The sequence below is a fragment of the Phasianus colchicus genome, chromosome 4 (assembly GCF_987193195.1).
Source record: "Phasianus colchicus chromosome 4, bPhaCol1.hap1.1, whole genome shotgun sequence".
NCBI lineage: Eukaryota > Metazoa > Chordata > Aves > Galliformes > Phasianidae > Phasianus > Phasianus colchicus.
Genome location: NC_143439.1, coordinates 66824300 through 66847182, shown reverse-complemented (window position 1 = coordinate 66847182; position 22883 = coordinate 66824300). Strand labels below are relative to the sequence as shown.

The 22883-nt window shown below is 46.3% G+C and overlaps 3 protein-coding genes across 8 annotated transcripts in view; 2 read left to right on the top strand and 1 right to left on the bottom strand.

The window, feature by feature from the left end:
* REEP1 (receptor accessory protein 1) overlaps positions 1 to 6363 on the top strand; it is a 62690-nt gene extending 56327 nt beyond the window's left edge. For 3 of the 4 annotated variants that reach the window (XM_090139847.1, XM_090139849.1, XM_090139845.1), the window contains exon 10: positions 1926 to 6363. In XM_090139847.1, the coding sequence (XP_089995973.1) occupies positions 1926 to 1997 (72 nt within the window). In that variant the 3' untranslated portion in view covers positions 1998 to 6363. The remainder of the gene's footprint in view (positions 1 to 1925) is intronic. The other variant, XM_090139846.1, reaches the window with a different exon arrangement.
* A 782-nt stretch (positions 6364 to 7145) lies between these two features.
* Positions 7146 to 9154, bottom strand: MRPL35 (mitochondrial ribosomal protein L35). The gene is made up of 4 exons (XM_031588225.2): positions 8986 to 9154; positions 8708 to 8864; positions 8169 to 8313; positions 7146 to 7790 (listed from the first exon to the last, which is right to left on the bottom strand). Exons 1-4 carry the CDS (start codon positions 9017 to 9019, stop codon positions 7602 to 7604), a joined length of 525 nt encoding a protein of 174 aa, XP_031444085.2. The 5' UTR covers positions 9020 to 9154; the 3' UTR covers positions 7146 to 7601.
* Positions 9155 to 9237: 83 nt separating this feature from the next.
* On the top strand, positions 9238 to 22801 carry IMMT (inner membrane mitochondrial protein). 3 transcript variants are annotated; one of them, XM_031588221.2, is made up of 15 exons: positions 9238 to 9398; positions 11776 to 11852; positions 12044 to 12233; positions 13228 to 13348; positions 13937 to 14017; positions 14528 to 14629; positions 14795 to 14931; positions 15567 to 15670; positions 16604 to 16739; positions 17732 to 17861; positions 19312 to 19326; positions 20284 to 20507; positions 20813 to 20944; positions 21355 to 21484; positions 21830 to 22801. In XM_031588221.2, exons 1-15 carry the CDS (start codon positions 9354 to 9356, stop codon positions 22435 to 22437), a joined length of 2232 nt encoding a protein of 743 aa, XP_031444081.2. In that variant the 5' UTR covers positions 9238 to 9353; the 3' UTR covers positions 22438 to 22801. The 3 variants fall into 3 exon arrangements, with proteins under 3 accessions (XP_031444081.2, XP_031444082.2, XP_031444083.2); XM_031588222.2 differs by lacking the exon at positions 19312 to 19326; XM_031588223.2 differs by lacking the exons at positions 9238 to 9398; positions 11776 to 11852 and adding an exon at positions 11927 to 11943.
* The last annotated feature ends 82 nt before the right edge of the window (positions 22802 to 22883 follow it).

Here is a 22883-nt window from a genome sequence, read left to right as displayed (position 1 = left end):
AACCCCATGCAATGCTACAGGCTTAGAGCAGAGTGGCTGGAAGGCTGAATGGAGGAAAAGCATCTTGGGATGTTAGTTGACAGCCATCTGAACGTGAGCCAGCAGTGTGCCCAAGTGGCAAAGAAGGCCAATGGCATCCTGACTTGTATCAGAATTAGTGTTGCCAGCACAAGGAGGGAAGCGATCATCCCTCTGTAATGAGAACTGGTAAGGCTGTATCTCAGGTGCTGTGATCAGTGTTGGGCCCCACGCTGTGAGAAAGATGGGGAGGCCCTGGAGTATGTCCAGAGAAGTGCATGGAACAAGTATTATAGGGAGCAGCTGAGGGGGCTGGGATGGTTCAGTCTGGAGAAGAGCAAGCACAGGGGAGACCTTATTGCACTCTGCAACTCCCTGAAAGGAGATTGTGGTGTAGTGAGGGTTGGCCTCCCACGTTAACAGCAATAGGACAAGAGAGAATGGCCTCAAGTTGCACCAAGGGAGGTTCAGATTGGATATTAAGAAAAATCTCTTCTCCCAAAGAGTGGTAATGAATTGGCACAAGCTGCCCAGGGAGGTGTTGGAGTCACTGTCCCTGGAGCTGTTCAGAGAACTGTGGAGATGTGGCACTGAGGGATGTGGGCATGGTGGGGGTGGGTTGATGGTTGGACTAGATGATCTAAGAAGTCTTTTCCAACCGTAATGATTCTATGATTCTCTGTTAGCCATGCCTTTCTGAATACAGCCATCTTACCCTGATTGTTTGTGCTTTTGGGGACTCAGAGTGGGGTAAAAGATCAAGCTTGGAAGCTGGATGGAATCTGAACATAACCTCACTGTGATCTTGTTCCCTATCTGTATGAATATTTATACCTTTTGTATCACAAGAATGTGGAAATACAGCATGGTCTTGGATTGGACAGTCCTATAAAATATAAATGACTATGCCTTCATTTACAAATGGTAAGATCCTGTCATAGTCTTCCAGGTAAATAGATTTATGCTGTTAACGAAAACAAAGCTTGGATTTTCCTGAAAACGAAATAGAAGAGCTTAACAGGCCTTGCAGTGTTATCTACTATGCTTTGGTAGGTTTCCACGTAGAGAATTTGTGCTCCCTTGCAACATGTGGTAACTACTTTGTGTGAATCTAAAATGAGCCCCAGTGCCATACCAAAGCTCTGCAGAATGAATTATGCAATGCAGATGAGGTTGGTGGGGTTTTTTTGTTTGTTTGTTTGTTTGTTGGCCTTGCTAGGTAGTTTCTGTCTCAGTCAGTTCAGTCTGGAGAATGGAGCTAATCGGAGTAAACCAATCATGGAATTGACCTGACTCCTCTTGGGCATTCCATGCTTCTCCTGGGCAGATTTGCCTGGTGGTCTTTCCATACATTTCCATGCTTAAGGCTCCTTTTCAAAAGCTGTCCTCATCAGCTGGCTGCAAGGCAGAATTCCAATAGTCTTCATCTGAAATCATTTCAACAGATTCTATCCAGTCTCCCAAGCAAGAGCCCAGTATGTTTCACAATGGTGACCCCTTCTGCTTTGGGATGCCCCAGGGTACTCACAACTGGGCTAGACCCTGCAATATGGCTGGGAAACAGCAGTGGGCTTCCTGCCACCAGTTTGCTGCCTTGAGCTGATGGCCAATGTGGATTGCACCAATTTCTCCTGTCTGCTTTGACCTTTGTGTTACTGGCAGCATTTGGCCATGCCTTTAGCTAATGACAGAGTGGTAGGTGGTGGAACCTAGCTAAGGGCCTATAATGGTTCTCTTCAAGGAGTTATCCTCAACTGATCCTTCATTAACAATCTTGAGGGCCAAAATGGGCTTCTCTTTCCATGCCAGATACGGGATCACTACCACAGAAGTGCCACAAGGATGAGTATTAAGGAAAGAAAGAATTTGCTATTACACCACTGAAGTTTTCTCTTGCTTTTCTGCAGGCACCGCCTAGGACCCTTAGACCTCGCATCAGGAAGAAAAGTACCTCATCCTCTGCCACTGAAACAATGTGAGTGCAATGAGCCAATAGCACCAAGATCCACAGAATGTCTCTCTTCTGCCTTAAAGAGCTACTCGTTAATAATGTAGGAAACAGCAGTGGGATGGATGTGCTTTGATGTACAGCGTTGTAGACATGGCCTCCCTCGCTCCTGTCTCTGTACCCCGTTCCACGCTTTCGCGTTTGTCAGCAACATGGTTAGGACAGTCTGACAGACACCTGCAGATGAAGAGTTCTTGTTTTGTTTGCAGTGTATCCCCACTCACGCTAACCTGTATGGCTGTACATTTACAGTTCTCATTGTGTCTGCATAGCTCTAGCTCTGTGAATGCACAGCAACAACAAAAATAATCAGTTGCTCGTGATGATACTCGACAGTGTATTTATTTATCATTAAGGAAGTGGATTTGCAGAAGCCATGGATTTCTCTTCCCTCTCTTCCTCCTCAGGCCTGTGAATGATGTAACAAATGCCTGAGTGCTTTAGCTGTTTGAAAATGTCCAAGACTTGTTAGGAAAAGCTGAGCTGTAATGCTGTTTCTCTTTCTGCAAGTGGATCAAATGTATTCTGATTAAATCGTTGTGCTAAAAAGGCACAGAGACAGAACTTAGGATGAGGAAGAGATGTGCAAGAGAAAATGACTGGTTTCAACAATGTAATGAAGGGGGAGTCTTAATTTTGATCATCCTGAGCCAGGAGAATATTGTGTGGAAAATGATGGCGGCTACAAAACTGGATCGTATCGCTTGCGGCAAATGTTCTACTGGCAGTGCTGAAGTATGAGCAAGGCAGTCGTGTAGTAGCTGCAGCAGCACATTAGAATTGCTTTAGTGACTCGCTTCCAGGGGAAAATGAACCGTTCTCCCCTACCAGTCCCAGTCCCAGCGTTCTGCTTTCCTGGTGTGGTGCTGGAGTTTTCCTTACACAAGCAGAGCAGGATGCTGGGGCTCAGCTGCTTTTTGAGGCCTGGAGTTTTGCCTGTAGCATGGAGTTTGGTTAGAACCACGAGAACCAAGGTGGAGTGTTGTATTTGTATCCATATATAAACGAGAAATATAAAAGAACAGGAAGATGTTGTAGGGTTTGTGTATTTGTGCTTCAAGTTGGTGTCTCTTGTAAGTGTTAAGCATGTGAAATTCACACATAAGTTAATTACGTGGCCCTTTGTGTTTGCTCTTGGACCTATCTCATAGAGTAGAAAACCATTTAGCATTACAACATGGAACGTGCCCTCACTGATGAATGATGGGCCAGAACCCGAGTAGTACAATTAACCTAGCTGAGGTGCAGCAGCCTGGGATGCCAGTTGGAGTGTATCAGGCTCAGAGATAAATCTGAAGTGGCCTTTAAAACCTTTTCTCTGCCAGATATGCATCAGCAGCCTAGCTGTCCCTGCCTGATGCATCCTCGAGGTCTCCCCAGAGCTTCCTGTGTATGTGGGGAAGAGAGAAATAACCCATGCACACACACTGATGTTTATCCGACCTGGCTTGGAAGTGGAAAAAGCAAGCAGGTATTTCCTGAGTCTGCCATGATATTTGGCCCCATTATCTGAGAACTGTGTTTCCTTTACACGTGCTAATTCAATTGTATTTTCCAGTGGGTAAGAAGGAAGAAGCCTTCAGAAAATACATTGAAAAGAAGCAAATATAAATAGCAGTTACAGGAGAGTCAGTCCTTATAAGATACTCAGCAAATGCTTGTAGGAGCTAAGCTTGTGTGTTTTATTTTGAAGCAGCTTTAAAGTTTGTTTGATTTATTTTGGCAAACATTAAAAAGAAATAGCAAAACTGCCTGCAGTGTTAGCAGAAATGAGATCCTGTTGCAAGCAAGCTGTGTTTCCCTGCTATGCAATAGGTTGCCATAAGAGAAAAAGCTGACAAGTTTGCACTCAATTATGCCAAAAAAACCCCACGAAACATAGAGCCACATAACAGCTGATAAATTTTATTCTCAGACATGCTGTATTAACATTGATTCTCACTAAAATTATTAAATGTGTCTAATCTGCTGTTTTACTGTAAACTTGACTGTTTGGATTTTCTTAAGTGCTGAGGTGAAATTGTTGACAAGGGAGTTGCCTTATATCTCTCCAAACATTCATTGTATAAATGAGAAAAATAAACCTTTTCATATCTCTGGCAAAAATGTATTAATTTATCAACGGAGCTGTATATTTGTGTATAGATAGACAAGAAATGTGAATGCTGACCCACGTCCACTTTGTGCTGTAGTGTTCTGTGTACAGAAGAGAATGGTCATTTGCTTTTGATTCCTCGTTTTCCACACACAGGTTGTTTACAGGTGTTGCCCCAATTCTGTCATTTCACCCTGTGGCTATTTGCATTTATTTAAAATAAACATCAGACATGAAGTCTTTTGTTGCAGTTTTTCTCTGCCACGGGAACGAGCTGATTCAGCAAGCCGCCTTCCTGCACTGATGCTGACCCCTCGTGGCAAAGGGTTTGCAGAACGTGGTCAGAGGACACAGACGGTGGCTTCTTCAGCGCATAGGGATGGGAAGCACTTCTCTTCCTCCCAGCTCAGGCTCAGGGCTGCAGCCCGGCTAACAGCTTGCAGATTACTTCTCCTAAAAGCAAGCCACTTTGCAGTCAATGGTTTAAAATAGCTTCAAGATCTGGGATTCCCCAGCTTAAGAGAAGTACGGATGTAGGGGCCTGTCAGGCAGCTGGCTCCACCAGCAGTCCTGCAGGGCTGGCAGACACCTCCTGACTTAGCAGAGATGGGCTGGAGAATGTAATCCTGAAGAGAATAGAATGGTTCAGTTGGAAGGGACTCACAAATATTATCAAGTCCAACTGCTTGACCTCTGCAGGGCTAACCAAAACGTGGCATTGAGAGCACCATCCAAATGCTTCTTGAATGCTGGCAGGCTTGGGGTATCAGCCACCCCTCGAGGAAGCTTGTTCCTTTATCTGACTTCTCATGGTACAGAAATGTTTCCCAGTGCCCAGCCATGGCACAGCTCTGTGCCATTCCCCTTCTGCCACCAGTTCCCAGGAAGGAGCAGAGCCCAGCACCTCGCTCTGCTTCCTCTCCCCAGGGCGCTGCAGGGAGCACTGAGGTCACTTCTCAGCCTCTTCTCCATACTGGACACCCCCAGTGCACTCAGCCTCCTCACAGGATGTGCCTCCAGCCCTGCTACCAGCTTTGGTGCCTCCTCTGAATGCATCCAAGAACCTTAACATCCTTTCTGTGTTGTGCAGCCCAGAACTGCAAGCAGTATTCAAGATGAGGCTGCACCAAAGCTAAATACGGGAGGAGAATCACCTCTCTTGACCTGCTGGCTGCGTTCTGTTTAATGCATCCCAAAATACATTCAGCTCTTGGCTGCACACTACTGGCTTGTGCTGAGCCTGCTTCAAATAGGTCAGTCCTAGAAAATACAGCTTTTAACCAGCACAAGGAACATGCATTACTTTAAGTTGATGCTGAAAGGAAGAAAACTGCATCTGAAGATGATCTGTGGTAAATGAGTCTGTAAGTTCACTAAGTGCACCATAAACACACTCAGTTATGAACACAGTAAGTTCAGAGCAGTTCAGTGCAGTCCCCATGCCTTCATTCTTGCTGTTGTGGCCAGTGTCAGTGCAGTCAGTGCTCAGCGATTGCTGAATCAGGATCACATCAGCTAGAAAGACTTCATGTATCACCACCAATCACCTTGCAATAATCCCACACTAATCTAAATTGTATAAATGCAAACCCAGCACAGACAGAAAAGGAAAATCAGGTTATTTATTCTTAATGAGAAGGACAAAACTGCTTGGAGAGATCCAGCGCCCCTTAGCCTCATGTAAACAACCTGCTGCCTCTGACTGCTTTCTGAAGTGCTCTCATGTAGCGATGAAACCCTTGAACTTGTGACAGAGTGCTCGTTAATCACAGTCGCCTTTTGGTGTTCGTTTTGGGTACCTGTTATGCACCCAGCACTGTATTTGAAATAGCAGAGAACACCGTGTTGGGAGTTGTGTTATACAGACTATTTAAGAATTATCATTGTGCACCTCACGTGGTTCCTTTCCTGTGATCAGTAGAAGAGATGCGATGAAATTATAGATGTGATGCCTCGCAACAATGACAACAGTATTCCAAAGGTGGATGTTTTGCTGGTTTTGTTATACTGCTTGATATATATCTTGAATAAAGTCTTAATCTTTTCTTTAAGAAAAATCAAAACAACTTTAGTCTGTTCAATGTATCTGGCAGGCCAGAATCATTCCTTTGATTGCTGTATTATTTTTAATCTCACTTCCGGCTGACTGTATACAGATGTACTCACTAAGTGCTGCATGTCCTTCACAACTTTTCTGTATGATGAACTGGAAAAAATACAGCTACTGAACACTCTGAGTAACCAGTGAATTCATTGACACACGATGCAGCAAACCATCTCCTACTATTACAGATGGCTCTGGAGCTGATAAACAGGGACTACCTAATTAATAATGGGCTCAATTCTAGTGGATGTGTTCAAACTGCTGCTGAAAGCAACTGCTTTTCACATACTTCAGTCACTGGTTTTGTAGAGAAAGCCTCTAACCTAGCCCTTTGAAAGTGAAAGCAGACCAGTTACATTGCAGCTTACATTGCAAAAGGACCCTATAATAAATCCTTGGCCTTGTTTCAGCTGTGCACGCAAACTGAGATGTACAGCACGTAAAGAACAAGAGAATGTTTAAAACTGACTGCTTGAGACCTCATTGTGGCCTTCCACTATTTGAAGGGAGTGTATAAACAGGAGGAGGTACAACTGTTTACAGGGGTGGATAGTGATAAGACAAGGGGGAATGGTTTTAAACTGAGACAGGGGAAGTTTTGGTTAGATACTGGGAGGAAGTTTTTCACACAGAGGGTGGTGAGGCACTGGAACAGGTTGCCCAAGGAGGCTGTGGATGCCCCATCCCTGGAGGCATTCAAGGCCAGGCTGGATGTGGCTCTGGGCAGCCTGGGCTGCTGGTTGGTGACCCTGCACATAGCAGGGGGTTGGAACTGGGTGAGCATTGTGGTCCTTTTCAACCCAGGCCATTCTATGATGGTGTAAGTGAGGACCCAGCAAATCTATTCCACTACTCAAAAACCAACAAAAGAGACAAAATTGAGTCCTACAGGGAAGGTTCTATTAAGAAATTTTCTATTAAGAAATTTGGCTAATGCCTCTTTAAGTAAGTTAGCAAAGCTGAATGTAACATGGAAACAGGGCAACAGTTTGCATGGTACAGTAACAAGCAGCAACACTGGAATCCCTCTCTCCTTTCTTCCCATACCCAAGGAAGGTTCCATGTAGTGAGCTACCAACAAGCAGAGACATAAAGAATACCCTTAAGTTAAACACATTTCTATTAACAAAATTCAAGATTAAATTATTCACTGTTTTTTAGTCATGTTTAGACTGTATTCATCCACAAACATTACATTAAACACAATCATAGGAAACCACCAGACATCCGAACACATAGATGACAAGTCTGGCTGTCATCACTGCCAAGTAAAACACAAACTGCTCCTCAAAATAGTCTTTAATATTCCTTTATTTTGGGCCATAATTCTGAGCAGATGATATGCATATGTTTATTTATAAAATAATTAAATATTCCTATACAGGAAGATTTGTGCGGTCGTGATACTTCTGGTAGGGATCATCAACATACCAATTTCTTCTTTTCCAGAAAGAAGTGGTCATCTTATCCAGGAGTTTACACTGTGTTCTGTTGCATAACACAAACTCTCTCAAACGCTTCTTCTGGGCAGTAGACTTTTTCCACAATTTCTTCTTGTAACCAGACTGTCAAAAGGAAATACACAGTGGGTTACTGCCAATACACACATATAGCAATACCCATAAGCAAACCAGCACAAATCCCCCACTTTCAGGAAGTGCAGGAGATGCATACTTCCATACCAGCTCTGTGTATCAGAACAAAAGCAATGAATCATAGAATGGCCTGGGTTGAAAAGGACCACAGTGATCATCCAGTTCCAACCCCCTGCTATGTGCACCAGCAGACCAGGCTGCCCAGAGCCACATCCAGCCTGGCCTTGAATGCCTGCAGGGATGGGGCATCCACAGCCTCCTTGGGCAACCTGTTCCAGTGCCTCACCACCCTCAATGAGCCCACTGTTTTAAATAGGTTTATAATACCTCAACAAAACAAAATCGTACCTTTCTCCTAACCCAAAGACCACTGTGCAGTCGGAGAAACCTCTTAACAACAGCTTTCACAGACTTCCTCTTTCCCTTCCGTAGACCATAGTAAGTGACAGGCCTCACAGGCTGCTGAAGTATGTTTGGAAGTAGAGGTGTGAGTCTGAAGAAAACAGAAGGAAGAGGTAATACAACAGGAATGTAAACGTGGTTAAATGCTAAACTGTAAGCACTCAGCTGCACCGGTATTCAGAAGTTATTTGGAGGATATATTTGGATTTGTTTAGCTTGGAGAAGGGTCTGGGAGACCTCACTGCAGCCTCCCAGTACTTGAAGGGAGCTTACAAGCAGGAGAGGGACTGACTTTCTACATGGTGTGATAACGGCAGGCCGGGAGTAACAAGATAAGGATGAATAATAAAAAAACTAAAAGGGGGAGATTCAGGTTAGATGCTAGGAGCTCGTTCTCTGCCCAGAGGGTGACGCCCTGGCACCGCCGCCCACGGAGCTGTGGGTGCTCAAGGCCGGGTCGGATGGGCGCACGGCCAGCCCCGTACCTGCTGAGCAGCGCGGAGGAGCCCGCGCCGGGCACGATGCTGAGGGCCAGCGGTTTCGCCAGCGGAGCCGCCACCCGCGCTCGGCCGTGGCAGCACCGGACGGACGCGGTTCGTCCCGCAGCGACGGGAGCCCAGCGCGCCAGCGGCCGCAGCATCCCTGCGGAGAGAGACGTCCTTCAGCAGCGCCCAGCGGCCCCGCACTGCCGCCATTTCACGGGCACCCCCTCTTCCGACATGGCCGCCTCCCTCCCTCTCCCCTTCCGTCCCTCAACACGGACCCGCCAGAGCCCCTCGCACCGCCACCGCCGCCATGTCCCCGCGCCCAGCCTACGGCAGCCGGCGGAGGTCAGGCCGGGCCGCGCCGCCGGACGGCTGCAGAGCGCCGCGTCCCCACTGGGAGGAGCGCGGCTCCCTCCGGGCCCTTTCTAAAATGGCGGACAGAACACATGACCCGCTTGTTCCTCTCTGATTGGGCGCGTCGCCTGTCACTCTCTCGGAGCAGCGGCCACGCCCCCCGCCGGAGGGGCGGCCCGCGCATGCGCACCGTGCCCAGCTCGCGGTGAGGGGCGGAGGCGGGAGGCGCTGGGAGTTCTCGTGCGCGGCGCCTTCCTGCAGCCTGCCCTCGGCCGCCGCCGGTTCTGAGGCGATGCTGCGGGCCTGTCAGCGAGCGGGGGTCGCGGTGGCCGCGCAGGTGAGCGGGGCTGAACGGAGCGGGCTGGTGGGGAGAAGACGCGCGGCCTCGTGGGAGAAGCGCCGCCGGTCGGTACGAGCGGCGTCCGCCCTTTGGCTGACGGGGCCGGGGGGCAGCGCGCTGCGGGACACGTGGTTGAGGCGCTGAGGAGCGGCGCGTCCTCCAGCCGCAGCTCCATCTGCTCTGAATGACTCCGCACGCGCCCGCCGCGATTGGCTGCTCGGCTTCTGAGGGACGGCCGCGGGAGCCAATAGGGCGCCGCGGCGGGCGGGAGCTGTCAGCTTGCTTCTCGGCTGCACTACGAGTCCCGGCGCGCAGCGCGCCCTGATCTGCGTAGGGTGGCGGGAAGCGGCGGCCGCGAGGGGTGACGGTCCTTGGAGTCCGCTGTGGGTGACCCGGATGGAGCCGGCTGGGCCCGGAGGCGGCGGCGCTCGGCCGGCTGCTGGGCGGCGGGACGGCGGGCCTGCCGGCGGCGGGAAGGACGTGACCTTGCGGGGGGTGGGCGCCTCACCGCGGTCCCGCGTCGAGGCCTGGACCGGCCGTTGGCTGAGGGAAACGGCCACTGAATGAGGCTGTGGGGCGCTACGGCCAAGGGCGGCTGGTGCGCGCCGAGATCAGGGCGTGTGGAAAGTCTGAGCGGAGAGATGGAGAGCAGACTTCCGCTGGTGTTTGTCACATAGGGCGCTGTGCATGCGCGAGAGCTGTCCGGAATGGCTGTAGAGTGCTGGAAATCAGGTGCTGTGCTTTGAATCACAGGATCATAGAATGGCCTGGGTTGAAAAGGCCCGCAGTGCTCATCTGGTTCCAACCCCCTGCTGTGTGCAGGGTTGTCAGCCACCAGACCAGGCTGCCCAGAGCCACATCCAGCCTGGCCTTGAATGCCTGCAGGGATGGGGCATCCACAGCCTCCTTGGGCAACCTGTTCCAGTGCCTTTGCCCTGTTAAGGTCTGACAGACTCAGGCAGCGCAGCGTTCTGTGTGCATTGTGTGCTGATGGGTCACCAAGGCGCTGTTGGCTTTGCAAGGCTCTGCCTTCCCCCGGGGTTCCTTCCAGTGTTTGTGAAATTCAGCCCTTTCTCACCTGACTGATCCCTCAGCCATCGCTGAAATCCATCCAGTGGCAGCAGGCTGTAAGCACATCGGCCGCTCCTTCTGGCAGTGCATCTCATATGTCACCTTTAGGAGCCATAGAATCACAGGATGGTTTGGGTTGGGAAGGAACTCACAGATTGCCCAGAATGCTGGGGGCGCCTCGTCCCTGGAGGTGCTCAAGGCCTGGTTGGTTTGAGCCCTGGGCAGCCTGAGCTGGTATGGGGCAGCCAGAGGGGAGTGGGAGGTTTAGCTTGGACTGAATGAATGCAGAGAATGACATTGTGCTCTCTGTGTTGCTGCTTGAGGTTATGCATGAACCACGTGTGTGTGAGGCAGGGTTCTTTAATGATGTGCATCATCTCAAATGCTGGAGTCCCTGCTGTTCTTGGCTGTAGGGAAGGTGTGATGTACCTTGTGGTTTTTGTAGCAATGCAATAGCAGGTAATTAACATTAAACAAGCTTTTCAGGACTTAGGTAAACTAAATAGCACAAGAGTGCTGAGGTAGAAGGAAGAAATGGCACCAGCTGTTCCCAGTGCCCTGTGCAGGGGTCTGTGCTGTCTGCCTCACTCCTTAGAACAGATTTCTGTCAACCCACATGCAATGCATTTCTTCCTGATCCTTCCAGACACTGTGCCCTTGGAGCTCTGTTCTTATTTGTAACACACCTCTGGTAGCTGCTCGTGGGGGAGATTGGAAACTCCTTGTAATTTTCCACATTATGGTGATGTGGTGAATAGAATCATCGTAGTATCATAGAATGGCCTGGGTTGAAAATGACCTCAAAGATCATCTAGTTTCAACTCCCCTGCTATGTGCAGGGTCACCACCTGCTAGGCCAGGCTGCCCAGAGCCACATCTAGCCTGGCCTTGAATTAAAGCAAGATTATTGTGATGGCCAAAGGGGCTGATGCAGCTTTAAAAAATTACTGCTTAACCAGTTTTTCTGGTAAATCTTCATTTTGAGGTAAAATAGGAGATAAAAATCTTTGGTAACGTTATCCCTGCTAAGTAGAATGTGGTAAAATAACACTCCTCACATGGTAATTTCATTTATAGTATAATCAGATCTCTGTCTTGAAAGTGGCTGCATTACTCTTTTAGGGAATGTCTTGTTGGGGAAGCTCAAAAAGAAACGTGTTTGTGTCTCATGAAGGAGTTGCAAGTGTAAAAGCAGCTTGGTTGCTGCTGTAGCTCTCATACCGAGCTGAGCTGCTGTGCGTTGGGATGAGGAGAGGCTGAGATGTGCTCACTGCCTGACTTTGCTCTCCTCCACCCTTCACAGAACTGCCGGTGCAGGAGGGCATCACTCCATCCACCACGACTGAGCCGCGGATATGCGACCACGTCAGGGGAGTCCGGGTGCGTCGGAGGGTTTGGAGGGGTGGAGGTGATCCTTCCATCCCTTGGTCTGTCCCACACTCTTGGGTTGGTGGCCGCCTTCTGGATCACAGTGGGTGTTCCCAGGTGTAGGCTGAAGTTTTATAATCTGTTGGAGGCTTTCTTGTCAATGTGATTTACATCATTTTTGTTCTTTCGCCCTTTCCCTCCAGTGTTTCTGTAGGCAAAATCATTGGTGCCAGTGTCTTGTTTGTGGGTGGAGGAGTAGGGGGAACCGTCCTGTATGCCAGCTACGATCCACGTTTCCGGGAGAATGTAGAGAAAGCCATTCCCTACTCTGACAAACTGTTTGAGATGGCACTCGGTCCTGCACCTTACAGTGTGCCCATGCCAAAGAAACCGGTAAGCGTCTCCCATTCACTGCCCTCCTACACACTTTGCTTTTCCTTGTTTAGAGAGAGGTCTGCTCTTAGGTTTCAAATTCTAATCAGTTTTGTTATGCACTAGGTTTAAGAATTACAAACTGAGCATTTTTGGTTTAGGTTGTTATTCTTTGAGATGATACTGAACCACACTGCGGATCCTTTCCTGTTTCAAACTCATCTCATGAATTACCAATTCAATAGAGCCACTGCTGACTGCTGTGTAACAGTGCTGCTTGTACATTTCCCTTTATAATGGAATGATCATAGAATGACCTGGGTTGAGAAGGATCACAATGATCATCTCGTTTTAACCCCCTGCTATGTGCAGGGTCGCCAACCAGCAGACCAGGCTGCCCAGAGCCACATCCAGCCTGGCCTTCAATGCCTCCAGGGATGGGGCATCCACAGCCTCCTTGGGCAACCTGTTCCAGTGCCTCACCACCCTCTGGGTGAAAAACTTCCTCCTAATATCTAACCTAAACCTCCCCTGTCTCAGTTTAAAACCATTCCCCCTTGTCCTGTCACTATCCACCCCTGTAAACAGCTGTTCCCCTTCCTGTGTAAATGCTCCCCTCGAGTACTGGAAGGCCACAATGAGGTCTCCCTGAGTCTTTTCTAAGCTAAACAAGTCCAGTTCCCTCAATCTTTCTTTACAGGAGAAATGTTTGGCACGTTTTCAATATGACAATGGTAGTTTTGTATACATACCTTAACTCATTTTTGTTTGTAGAAGAAACTGCTACTACTGAATGTTCAGCTTTGCAGGAGTGAAAATTATAAGTATTCTCTCTAAATTAAAAAATAAGGTGAAAAACTAGATGGCCTTGTTGTCATTCTCACGTGTACATTGAAGGCTGAATTTACAATACAGCTGTCTGGATGTGGGAGTATTCTTTGACATTCCAGTGGAGTAGGTGACATACAAAAACTATTTGGAAAACTGACAGTATTTCCTTCTTTTGATTCTTAAGATACAGCAAGGTCCTCTGAAGATCTCATCCGTAGCAGAAGTAATGAAAGAATCCAAACAGCCTGCTCCCAAATCCCAGACAAGCAAAACAGAAGCTGTTGCTCCTTCAGAGGAAAAAGAAGGTAACTTGCAGAATGTCACATACAGAGAAGCAGAAGTGCAAATGTTCTCCTGTACCATACATCCCACAGCAGACAAAGATAGGCTTTGAGAATGGTTGCAGATGTGTGTGCTATAGTTTTTTAGAATTAACATTATTTTTGATTGTAAGGAAATTTGCCTAGAAAGGCTTGAGCTGTTTTTGCTTAGTTTTTAATTAAGTTTATGTACTGTAGAATATTTGGAATCTGATATATATGACTGTGCTCCATAGTTCTACACACAAGGCTCACTTTGGGTGCTGGACTCTTGAGATGTTCTATCTCTTTTTCTTAAGCAACTGCAGTATGGATTAATTGGGATAATTGCTGAGCTGCTTGTAAAGCCAGATTAAAAGGAACACAGAGAGTCACACTTGGCATCTTTGTTCCTTTATCTGTCATGTCAGGTGGAGATTTGTGTGTGTGTAATTAATGCTGTCTCCTTTTCTGTAAGTAATAACATGAATGTCCAAGTAATGTTCCTCCAGAGGAGGAACCCAGTATTTATAATTTCCCTGTTCTCACTTTAGTGCATACTAACTGTTTCAGTTCTGTAACTGTGTTTAACAGCAGGCACAGCTGCAGCACAGATCATCTCTGCAACAGGGGTAGCCGTGTCGGTGCCAGCTCCGGGGATACAGACTGAAGAAGGTGAAAAAGATTGCATGAATACCACATAGAAAATCAAAATCTTGTCGCTTCAAACGTGTAGATTCTTAGTTCTGGGTCGATATTTGTCATTTTTGAAAGGCACTCATTGTGCCTTCTGTAGATCTTTCATCATTTGTTAATAGATTTTCAGCATGCTGAGCAAGCGAGATTGATGGTGGGAAGAGTTACAGGGATGGATGTGAGGGGAGAGTCTGCCTTTCTACTGAGTGAAAGCTGCACTGCCCAGTTTGCCTCTGCTGTTGGTGGCTTTCTGACTGTGCTTTAGAAGAGCTCTGCAGGGCCAAGTGAAGCACCTTCACTTTACAATTATGGATACATAAAAGCTTGAGGTAGTTTTGGTACGGCTTTGTTCGGAAGTCAGATTTATAAAATGATGCTAATTATGAAAGTCAATTTTAAAAAGAAAGTTACTTCCCTACAAGTAGTCTGTACAGCAGTTTGGATGAAGCAGTTGAATCTGATGCTTAAACAATTTCTCTGCTTTTATAGATAAAGAACATGAGGGTTCCCATGCTATAAAAGAACGATCACCAGACGAAGTTGCAGCTCGTCTTGCCCAGCAAGACAAAGAGGAGCAAGAGAAGATCTCAGGTAAGTCCACACCTGGGGTTTTCCTACACATAATGTAAGCAACTAAGGAATTGTTCCCAAACTGACCTCCTCTTGTGGGCCACAGAAAATACTATAAGGAGAAATTTGAGATGTAATGTGTCACTTCAGTGATGAGACTTCAGTTAATTCCAGTATTTTTTCCAGCTCTTGCAGCAACATTGGAAGGAGCCCTGAGCTCTACGGCTCGTATAACACTTCAGGCAATTACTGCACAGGAATCTGCTGTGCAAGCAGTGAATGCTCACTTGCAAATACTGAAGGAGGCAATGGACGACTCAGAGGTAAATTGGGCAGCTGGGGACTTGTGCTCAGCAGCAGTTCATCTCATAATTAAAATCTGAGGTTTAATCTTTGTCACAGTTCTACCTGATCTTCCCACTTGCAAAATGTATGATTTAATAATAAAATGCTTCTGCGAGTAGAAAAGTTCAAGTCAACATGCTGATAATCTTCAAAGCCTTGTGGTATTTTAATTCCCAAGCTCCTTTTTGTCAGGCTGAACAGTGTTCAGTTCTGTCAAACCATTCCCTTTGCCAAAGTCTTCTTGAATATTGTTCTATTCCTGGTTTGGAATAGCTTTGCATTGTCTAGAGATGGGTAGGGGTTGTGAGCAATAGCAGCCTGTGCTTCTGGTGTGCTGATGTCCCACTCTGTGTAGGGCTGCTGCTTCCTGATAAGTTCTGTTGCAGAGGGTATAATGGAGTGGTTAATCACAATGTCAAGGATCAAAACCAAAACAAAACGTTGGAAGGAAGAAATTCTTAGAGCTTCCAGCTGTGTTGCTGGTAAAACTAAAGCACGTTGCTCAGGCTGAGTGAAATGAACGTAGCAGATTCTGAATCTTGGTTGTTATGTGTTGGGTAATTTTGTAATGGAGGGATTGTAGTAACACTAATGAAAAACATCTGCTTCTCAGACTGCTGGGGAGAAAAAATCAGCTCAGTGGCGCACTCTGGAGGAGGCTCTGAAAGATCGAAGGAGAGCAGTGGATGAAGCTGCTGATGTCCTTCTGAAAGCCAAGTGAGTTCCTGGTTTTATGACATAAAACATAACCCACGTGGGCTGGCAGCCAGTAGATGAGTTTCTAGACAGAAAGTAGCATCACTTGTGTATATGATGAATTGTTGTGTTTGTTCAAATCATTAAAATAGAAAGTGAATATCTATTGATGAATATCTGCAGATTTGCTGCCTGCACATCTTAGGTGCCTACCACGTGGTACAGTAGACTCTTATATCTCTTTTTAAGAACTTATCTCCTATCTGTACTTACATACAGTGTTGGTTAGTTCAAGTAAGATTAAATAAGACAATAAGCCATAATCCTTTTAGTATCATTTTGAATAATTTAATCATTATTATTCCTATTGTAAGAATTCCATTGCTGCACTCTGTCTGTTGAGTCAATAACATCATTAGCTTCTCCTAGCTGTGATGTAAAATTAAGTCTTAGAGCACTGTTTGTTGGTTCCATCCTTCAGCAGAGCTGCTGATAAGGCTGGATATTTCTTAGATGTGTGCTTAGTGAAAACCTGAATTCTGAAATGAGGCACTGCTTGTAACCTCAGGTTCTCTGTAAATTACACTGATGTACATTAGGTCATTGTGTAGTGATTGTGGCAGCAAAAGTAAGTTGATGGACAAAAGCTGTTCTTGTCGTGAGGACAGAAATAAATTTGGGAACTCCTGAATGTTTCTGAGGCTGAGGGGACAATAGAAAATAGAGGCGAACATCTTTGAAGCTGCACAGTTGTGAAGTTACAAACTGGTAGAATCATTAAGATTGGAAGAAACCTCTCATATCACCTAGTCCAACTTTTAAAGCATCACCAGTGCACCCACTGGTTATCAGGGAGTTCTTCCTATAGATTTAGACAGTATAAAGTGATCTTTACTCTGGGGTTATGCAGTAAGACCATTACACGTTATAATCAGCAGCTTCTTTTCTTTTCAGAGAGGAGTTAGAGAAAACAAAAGGTGTAATTGAGAATGCCAAGAAGTCTCAGATCCCAGGAGCCAAATCTCACATTATTGCTGCAGAGGAAAATCTTCATCATATGATAGTTGACTTGGACAATGTAGTGAAAAAGGTAATGCTTCCAGCTGTTCTTCATCACCACTAGAACGAGGACTACTTGGCAGCTTGAGACCCCCTTTTTCCAAGTCCTCTATAGTAGATCAAATATTTTTTAGTTTAAATCCTTTTTCTAAATATTATTTTTAGCTGTAGTCAGTCTTTGAGCTGATTATAGTACCAGTGAGTAGTCTTGACAAGGACTTTGCAAGAAGAACCTGAACTCTATCCTAGAAGATTCTGCAGCCAGCTTTTCAATGTCTGCTCTTTCCTTGGGCAGCTTGCAGTTCCTTCTGTCTGATGCTGGACTGGAATTTGGAAGATGAGACAAAACAGTGTGCAGATTGGTGTGGTGTCCTCTCACAGAGCATATCCAGTTGTTCTGGAGGTGGCTCTTGGGCAGGGCATGGGAGATTTAGGCTGGACTGCTGAGATTACTTTTTAACCTTGAAAAGAAACTTGTTTCTTTGGATCCGGGGCACACCTATGTAATCATCAAGTTGGGGAGGAGTCTGCTGATGACTGTGGGTAAATCACTTTACAGCTTAGAAAACAGGATGAAAAGTAAAGTTGAAATCATGTCCCTTTGTAGGATAATCGATTCCTCTGATGCATTTTCAGTGGAGAATTTCTCTTAAGAGTGGGAGTACAGAACTTACTGAGGGTTGGGCAGCTTCCTGCTGGGGCTGTGTGATAGCAGCACTGCTCTGATGGCAGAAAACATTCTGTGATGAAGGAGTAGAGCTGGGTATCTTTAAAGGTAGCTACTGAGTTTAAGATACTGTATTGTTTTTTTCTGGGCTACAGATTGACTACAGTGTGCATGTGGAGAAGTAGATCTGTGCAGTTGCTGTAAATAATTACTGTATAGAAGTGGCTTGATATCACAGGCCAGTTTTTCTTTTCCCCAAGTGAGGATAACGATCTCTGTCACTCAGGTTTGCTCTTAGATGACTTAAGTCTCCATGCCTTGAAAGATAAGCCAGTCTCCTTTTTTGTTTGTTACAGGTTCAGGCAGCACAGTCTGAGGCCAAGATTGTGGCTCAGTATCACGAACTTGTGGCTACAGCAAGAGAGGAGTTTCAGCGAGAGCTCGACAGCATCACCCCCGATGTGCAGCCGGGCTGGAAGGGGCTCAGTAAGTCTTGGATGATGGCAGTGAAGTAACCATAGACCAGTTTGTAGAGCAGCTGTAACACAGTGCCTGCTTTCAGGATTCCCTGATTCTGAGCTCCCTGATTCTTCTTAGATAACTGAAAGAGCGAATTCACTGCTCTTTACATACTTTCACAGAATCACAGAATTGCCAGGGTTGGAAGGGACCTCAAGGATCATGAATCTCCAACCCCCTGCCACATGCAGGGCCACCAACCATTCCACCTAATGCTAGACCAGGCTGCCCAGGGCCCCATCCAATCTGGCCTTGAACACCTCCAGGGACGGGGCATCCACAACCTCCCTGGGCAACTTTACTTATTCTGGTATGTTAGTTCTAAAAAAGAGCTGATCTGGAGTAACAGCCAGTGCTACACAGAAGCAGTGAATGTCTGCATGGTGTTTTCTAGCTGCTACAGTTCTTTGTCTGAGGTCTGACATCTGGCACACTCATGTTTTTGAGGTGCTTTGGTTTTTCAGCTGGAGCTCTTTCCTGCTTTCTTTATAACAGAAAAAAGTGAAGCAAGAAATGTGATTCAGAAGTACAGTTAGAATCTTTCTGCCTCTCTCGAGGGATAAATGCATTACTTGAAGTTGTTGGAAGGTTCAGATAACACCACAGTGTTGTTGCAGGCAAGCAGGGAAGAAGTCAGGCTCACAATCAATCAAATACTTGTGGCTTAAGTCAGTCAACTCATCTTCTGTGATCCTCTTTCTTAATAGTACTTAATGCTCTAGAAACATGAAGGTTAATCCACAAACTTATTTTCAAAGCTAAATGAAAACACTAAGTCTCTGGAATACTCAGGGTCTTTACTTTTTAAGAAGTTAGAAAAACTTGTTAGGTTAACAAACTTTGCAATTTGCTGTGCTGTCTCTTATGTGCAATCTTCTGGGAGAAGAAGAAAACAGGATTTTGGCATCTGGAGATGGAGCTGCCATTCCTAATGCAGGATAAGGGGAGAATATCCTGAATGTTATGAGCACTGCACTTTTCTGAGAGAGGGAACCTCCTGGCAGCTTCCAGGCGTTCAGTTTCACACAAGTGTGACCCTATGAAGTACAGGACTGGCTTGATATTGGCTCTCTCACTGCTGCTTGGAAATTTGTCTGTTAACCAACTGCTCCTCATTTCTAAGAACCTGGAAATTCTCATTGACCTGTTGCACTTCTTTACTCCAAACATATTCCTCGCTTTGGCTGAACCTAAAGGTTCATCTGTGGGTTTCCAAAGGCAGCTGTGGTGCGGATGTTTCAGGTTACACCTTGCTTGTAACATAGAGAGATCTCTGGAGTCAACATACTGTTCTTAAACTCCTGAAGCCTTGGATCATTCTAGACCAGAAGCTGTTACTTGTCTATTTACTTTAGCATGACTGACTGCTGTAGTGAATGTGCATTAATTTTTCCAACCTCTCCTCTTTCTGTTGCAGACATAAGTGATCTAGGTGAGTTCCTGTAACTTTTTCTGGTCTTGTGAATGTTCTCTTTCCTCTTTGTCCTTTTTTATGTTTGTGTGGTGCACGGCTTTAAATTATACTCAGTATCAACAAAGTGGTGAAAAGTATCCCTGAAACATTTCAGACTGGGCTGTGCTTTGGGATCCTTCCCACTAGTTCTGCATGTGCAGCTTAAACCAGACTTTGTCTAGCAGCTTTCACTTGCCAGGTGAGTGTGGTTTGTATCTGAAAGCCACTCTTCCACTTGCTTTGTTAATTTCAGCCAGTCACCAGTTGAGCTGCTGAAATTCCAATGAGAAACAGAAACTAATCAATTCTAATTAACTGTGGTTAATTCTAATTGACAATGCTTTTCATCAAGAAGGCCCAACTTCTGGCCTGATTGAGGCCAGCTCCTGCAATACTGCTAGCATGTCTGGGTGCTCTGAGCTAGGTCACCAAATCGATCAACTGAATTTGAACTTAATCTTCATGATTGATTTACTCTTTGATTCTGAGGTTGATTTTCTTTTTTTTTTTTTTCCTTTTGATCAAAGGAAACTAAATTTTCAAACTGAAGTGGAGTAAACCCCAGCTCTGTTTTATAATAGCAGTAATTTCAACTGCTGAGCTCCCTAGTGGTGCTGCTTAGTTTTCGGGTCAGATACGAGCACTGCTGCACGAGATAACAAATAGCAAATATGGCTGTGAACAGTTGGCCTGGGGAACTGCTGACGAGCATAAATAATAGATGTGAACGATTCAAATGAACTACGGTAATTTTTCTCCAAGTGATAGGAAGTACTTGTAGATTTGGTTCAGAAAGGAGCATTGGGTGGGCATTACCACCAGTCAGCGTCTCTTAAAAGGTGCTCACAGGTCAACCACATGTGGACCCTTGGAGCTCTCCAGGGGGAGGTGGGGCAGCTTCTCTGCAGCCCTTTCTAACACCCTGTTGTTTTTTAGCTGGGCAGCTATCAACAGATGACTTAAATTCTCTGATTGCACACGCGCATCGTCGCATCGACCAGCTGAACAAGGAGCTGGCTGAGCAACGCGTCAGGGAGCAGCAGCACATCGAGTTGGCCCTGGAGAAGCAAAAACTTGAAGATAAAAAGGCTCTCGAGGCAGCTGTGGCAAAAGCACTGGAGCATCACAAAAGTGAGATTGAAATAGAACAGGAGAAGAAGGTAAAGTGGTGGAACTCACCTAGAAGAGGGGCACAGGGAGCAGCAGGGTGTTCTCTGAGTGCTGGGGGACTTCAGGTTGGGGCCCCCTGCCTATGCTAAGCATGGAAGGGAGATTTTGAGTGAGGAAGCTTCTTCAAATGTAGAATGGCTGCTCTTTGCAATCTTTAGGAAAAAATTTAGCTGTAAGAGTGGCTCTTGGCAGCTTTATAAGATGAGGTGTGAGCTTAAATCTGTAATGCTTCTATGAAGATGCATGCTGATAGGTAACGAGTGCAGTGCAATAGCAGCTGCTTGATTGTGTACAGGTTGAAGAGGTCCGAGAGGTGATGGAGAGCGAAATGAGGACGCAGCTCCGGCGGCAGGCAGCTGCCCACACCGATCACCTGCGGGATGTTCTTAAGATCCAGGAACAGGAGCTGAAGGTGGAATTCGAGCAGGTGAGGGAGAGGAGACTCCCAGGAGCTGGGTGGGAATTTGGCTAAAATGCTGGCGGTGAAGCCTCACAATGCAGGCACTTGGCTGGAGGAAATGTGAACCATCTTCTGGAACACTCAGTGGGAGCTGGGGAGGGAATGTGCTCATCTAGAGGAGATGAAGAAGTCCTTCAGCATGTAGGTTTTATGCTGAGTTGTCTTAAAATCCTCAGCTATATGTGAAAATTTGATAACTAGAAATTTATTAACTGTTAATTTCACCACCTTAAGAAGACTTATCACTGGTATATTTACTGTGTGTGTTGTCTGTGGCGAGAATAAAAGGTTACAGAAACATATCTTACAAAGATGTTGAATACAGTTAGTTAAAGAAAGAGATCTTACTGGCCTGATGATCTACATATCTATTTCAGAACTTATCAGAGAAACTCAGCGAGCAAGAAATGCAATTCCGACGCCTTACTCAGGAGCAGCTTGACAACTTCACGCTGGATATAAACACTGCCTACGCCAGGCTGAAAGGAATTGAGCAAGCAGTTGAGAGTGAGCACTGAGATCTCATCTGTTTAAGGAGCAGTCACAGTTCTTATCCAAATCTGGTGCCTGAACACTGGATTAGCCACGTGGCTGATGGTTTGCCATTGGCTGAGTACTCAATAAATCCCAGCTACAAAGTCCAAAGCTGGTTCTGCCAAAGCCATACCTTTGCTCTCTTGGCAGGGATTCTGATCCCAGGTGTGGAACAGGCTTGCTTTGAGCAGGTGGCAAGGGGGTGGCTGCTTTAGGAAGTGTTCAGAGGGATGGCTTTTGTTGCTTGAACACTTTTGTGTTCTACGCTTTTTCCTGTCTGTGTGCCCCAACTGAGAGTCCCCTTGACTTAATTTGCAGGTCATGCAGTAGCAGAAGAGGAGGCCAGAAAGGCCCATCAGCTGTGGCTTTCTGTGGAAGCACTCAAATACTGCATGAAGACAGCCTCTGGTGACAGCCCCACAGAGCCTCTGGAGAGCGCAGTGAAGGCCATCAAGGCCAGCTGTTCTGACAACGCCTTTACAGAAGCCTTAACAGCAGCCCTCCCCCAGGAGTCTCTGACACGAGGGGTGTACAGCGAAGAGGCCCTCAGAGCACGTTTCTACACAGTCCAAAAACTGGCAAAAAGAGTGGCTATGATTGACGAAACAAGAAACAGCTTGTATCAGTACTTCCTGTCGTACCTGCAGTCCCTTCTTGTGTTCCACCCTCAACAGCTGAAGCCACCAACCGAGCTCAGCCCTGATGACCTCGATACGTTTAAATTACTGTCTTACGCTTCCTACTGCATTGAACACGGAGATCTGGAGCTGGCAGCTAAATTTGTCAACCAGTTAAGAGGAGAGTCCAGGAGAGTTGCACACGATTGGCTGACTGAAGCTCGAATGACCCTCGAAACCAAACAAATAGTGGATATCCTGACAGCATACGCCAGCGCTGTGGGGTTGGGAACAACTCAAGTGCAATGAGCTTGGACTGTTAGTTCAGAGGCAGTTCAGCACTTGCTCACGCTGCAGAGAAACCCAATGACCTCCTAAGGGTGAGCTCCTAAGGGTTGCAAACCAAACAGCTGGTGGGGGCAGGCTGGAAGCGTTAAATCAAAGCGTGGGTCCTGTCCTGTTTCCTTGCACTGTATTTAATTTACCACCTGTTGTATTTGTATTGGTTTTGCGTTATCATGTCCACCAACTTCAGGAAGCTTCTCCACAATTTGTGTAACTATTTTGTTTCCCCATCTTATCAAGCAGGCTTGTGATCCAACCAAAATGTCTGTAACCTACCATTAATGATTTGCCACATTGTCAGCTGAATAAAACAAGACTTCAACCACTCTCCCTGCTTTTCAGTTTCCTCTTTAATAGCAAAGACAGATGCCATGCAGATTGCTTTCCTCTGTGACCTGAGGAAGACAAGG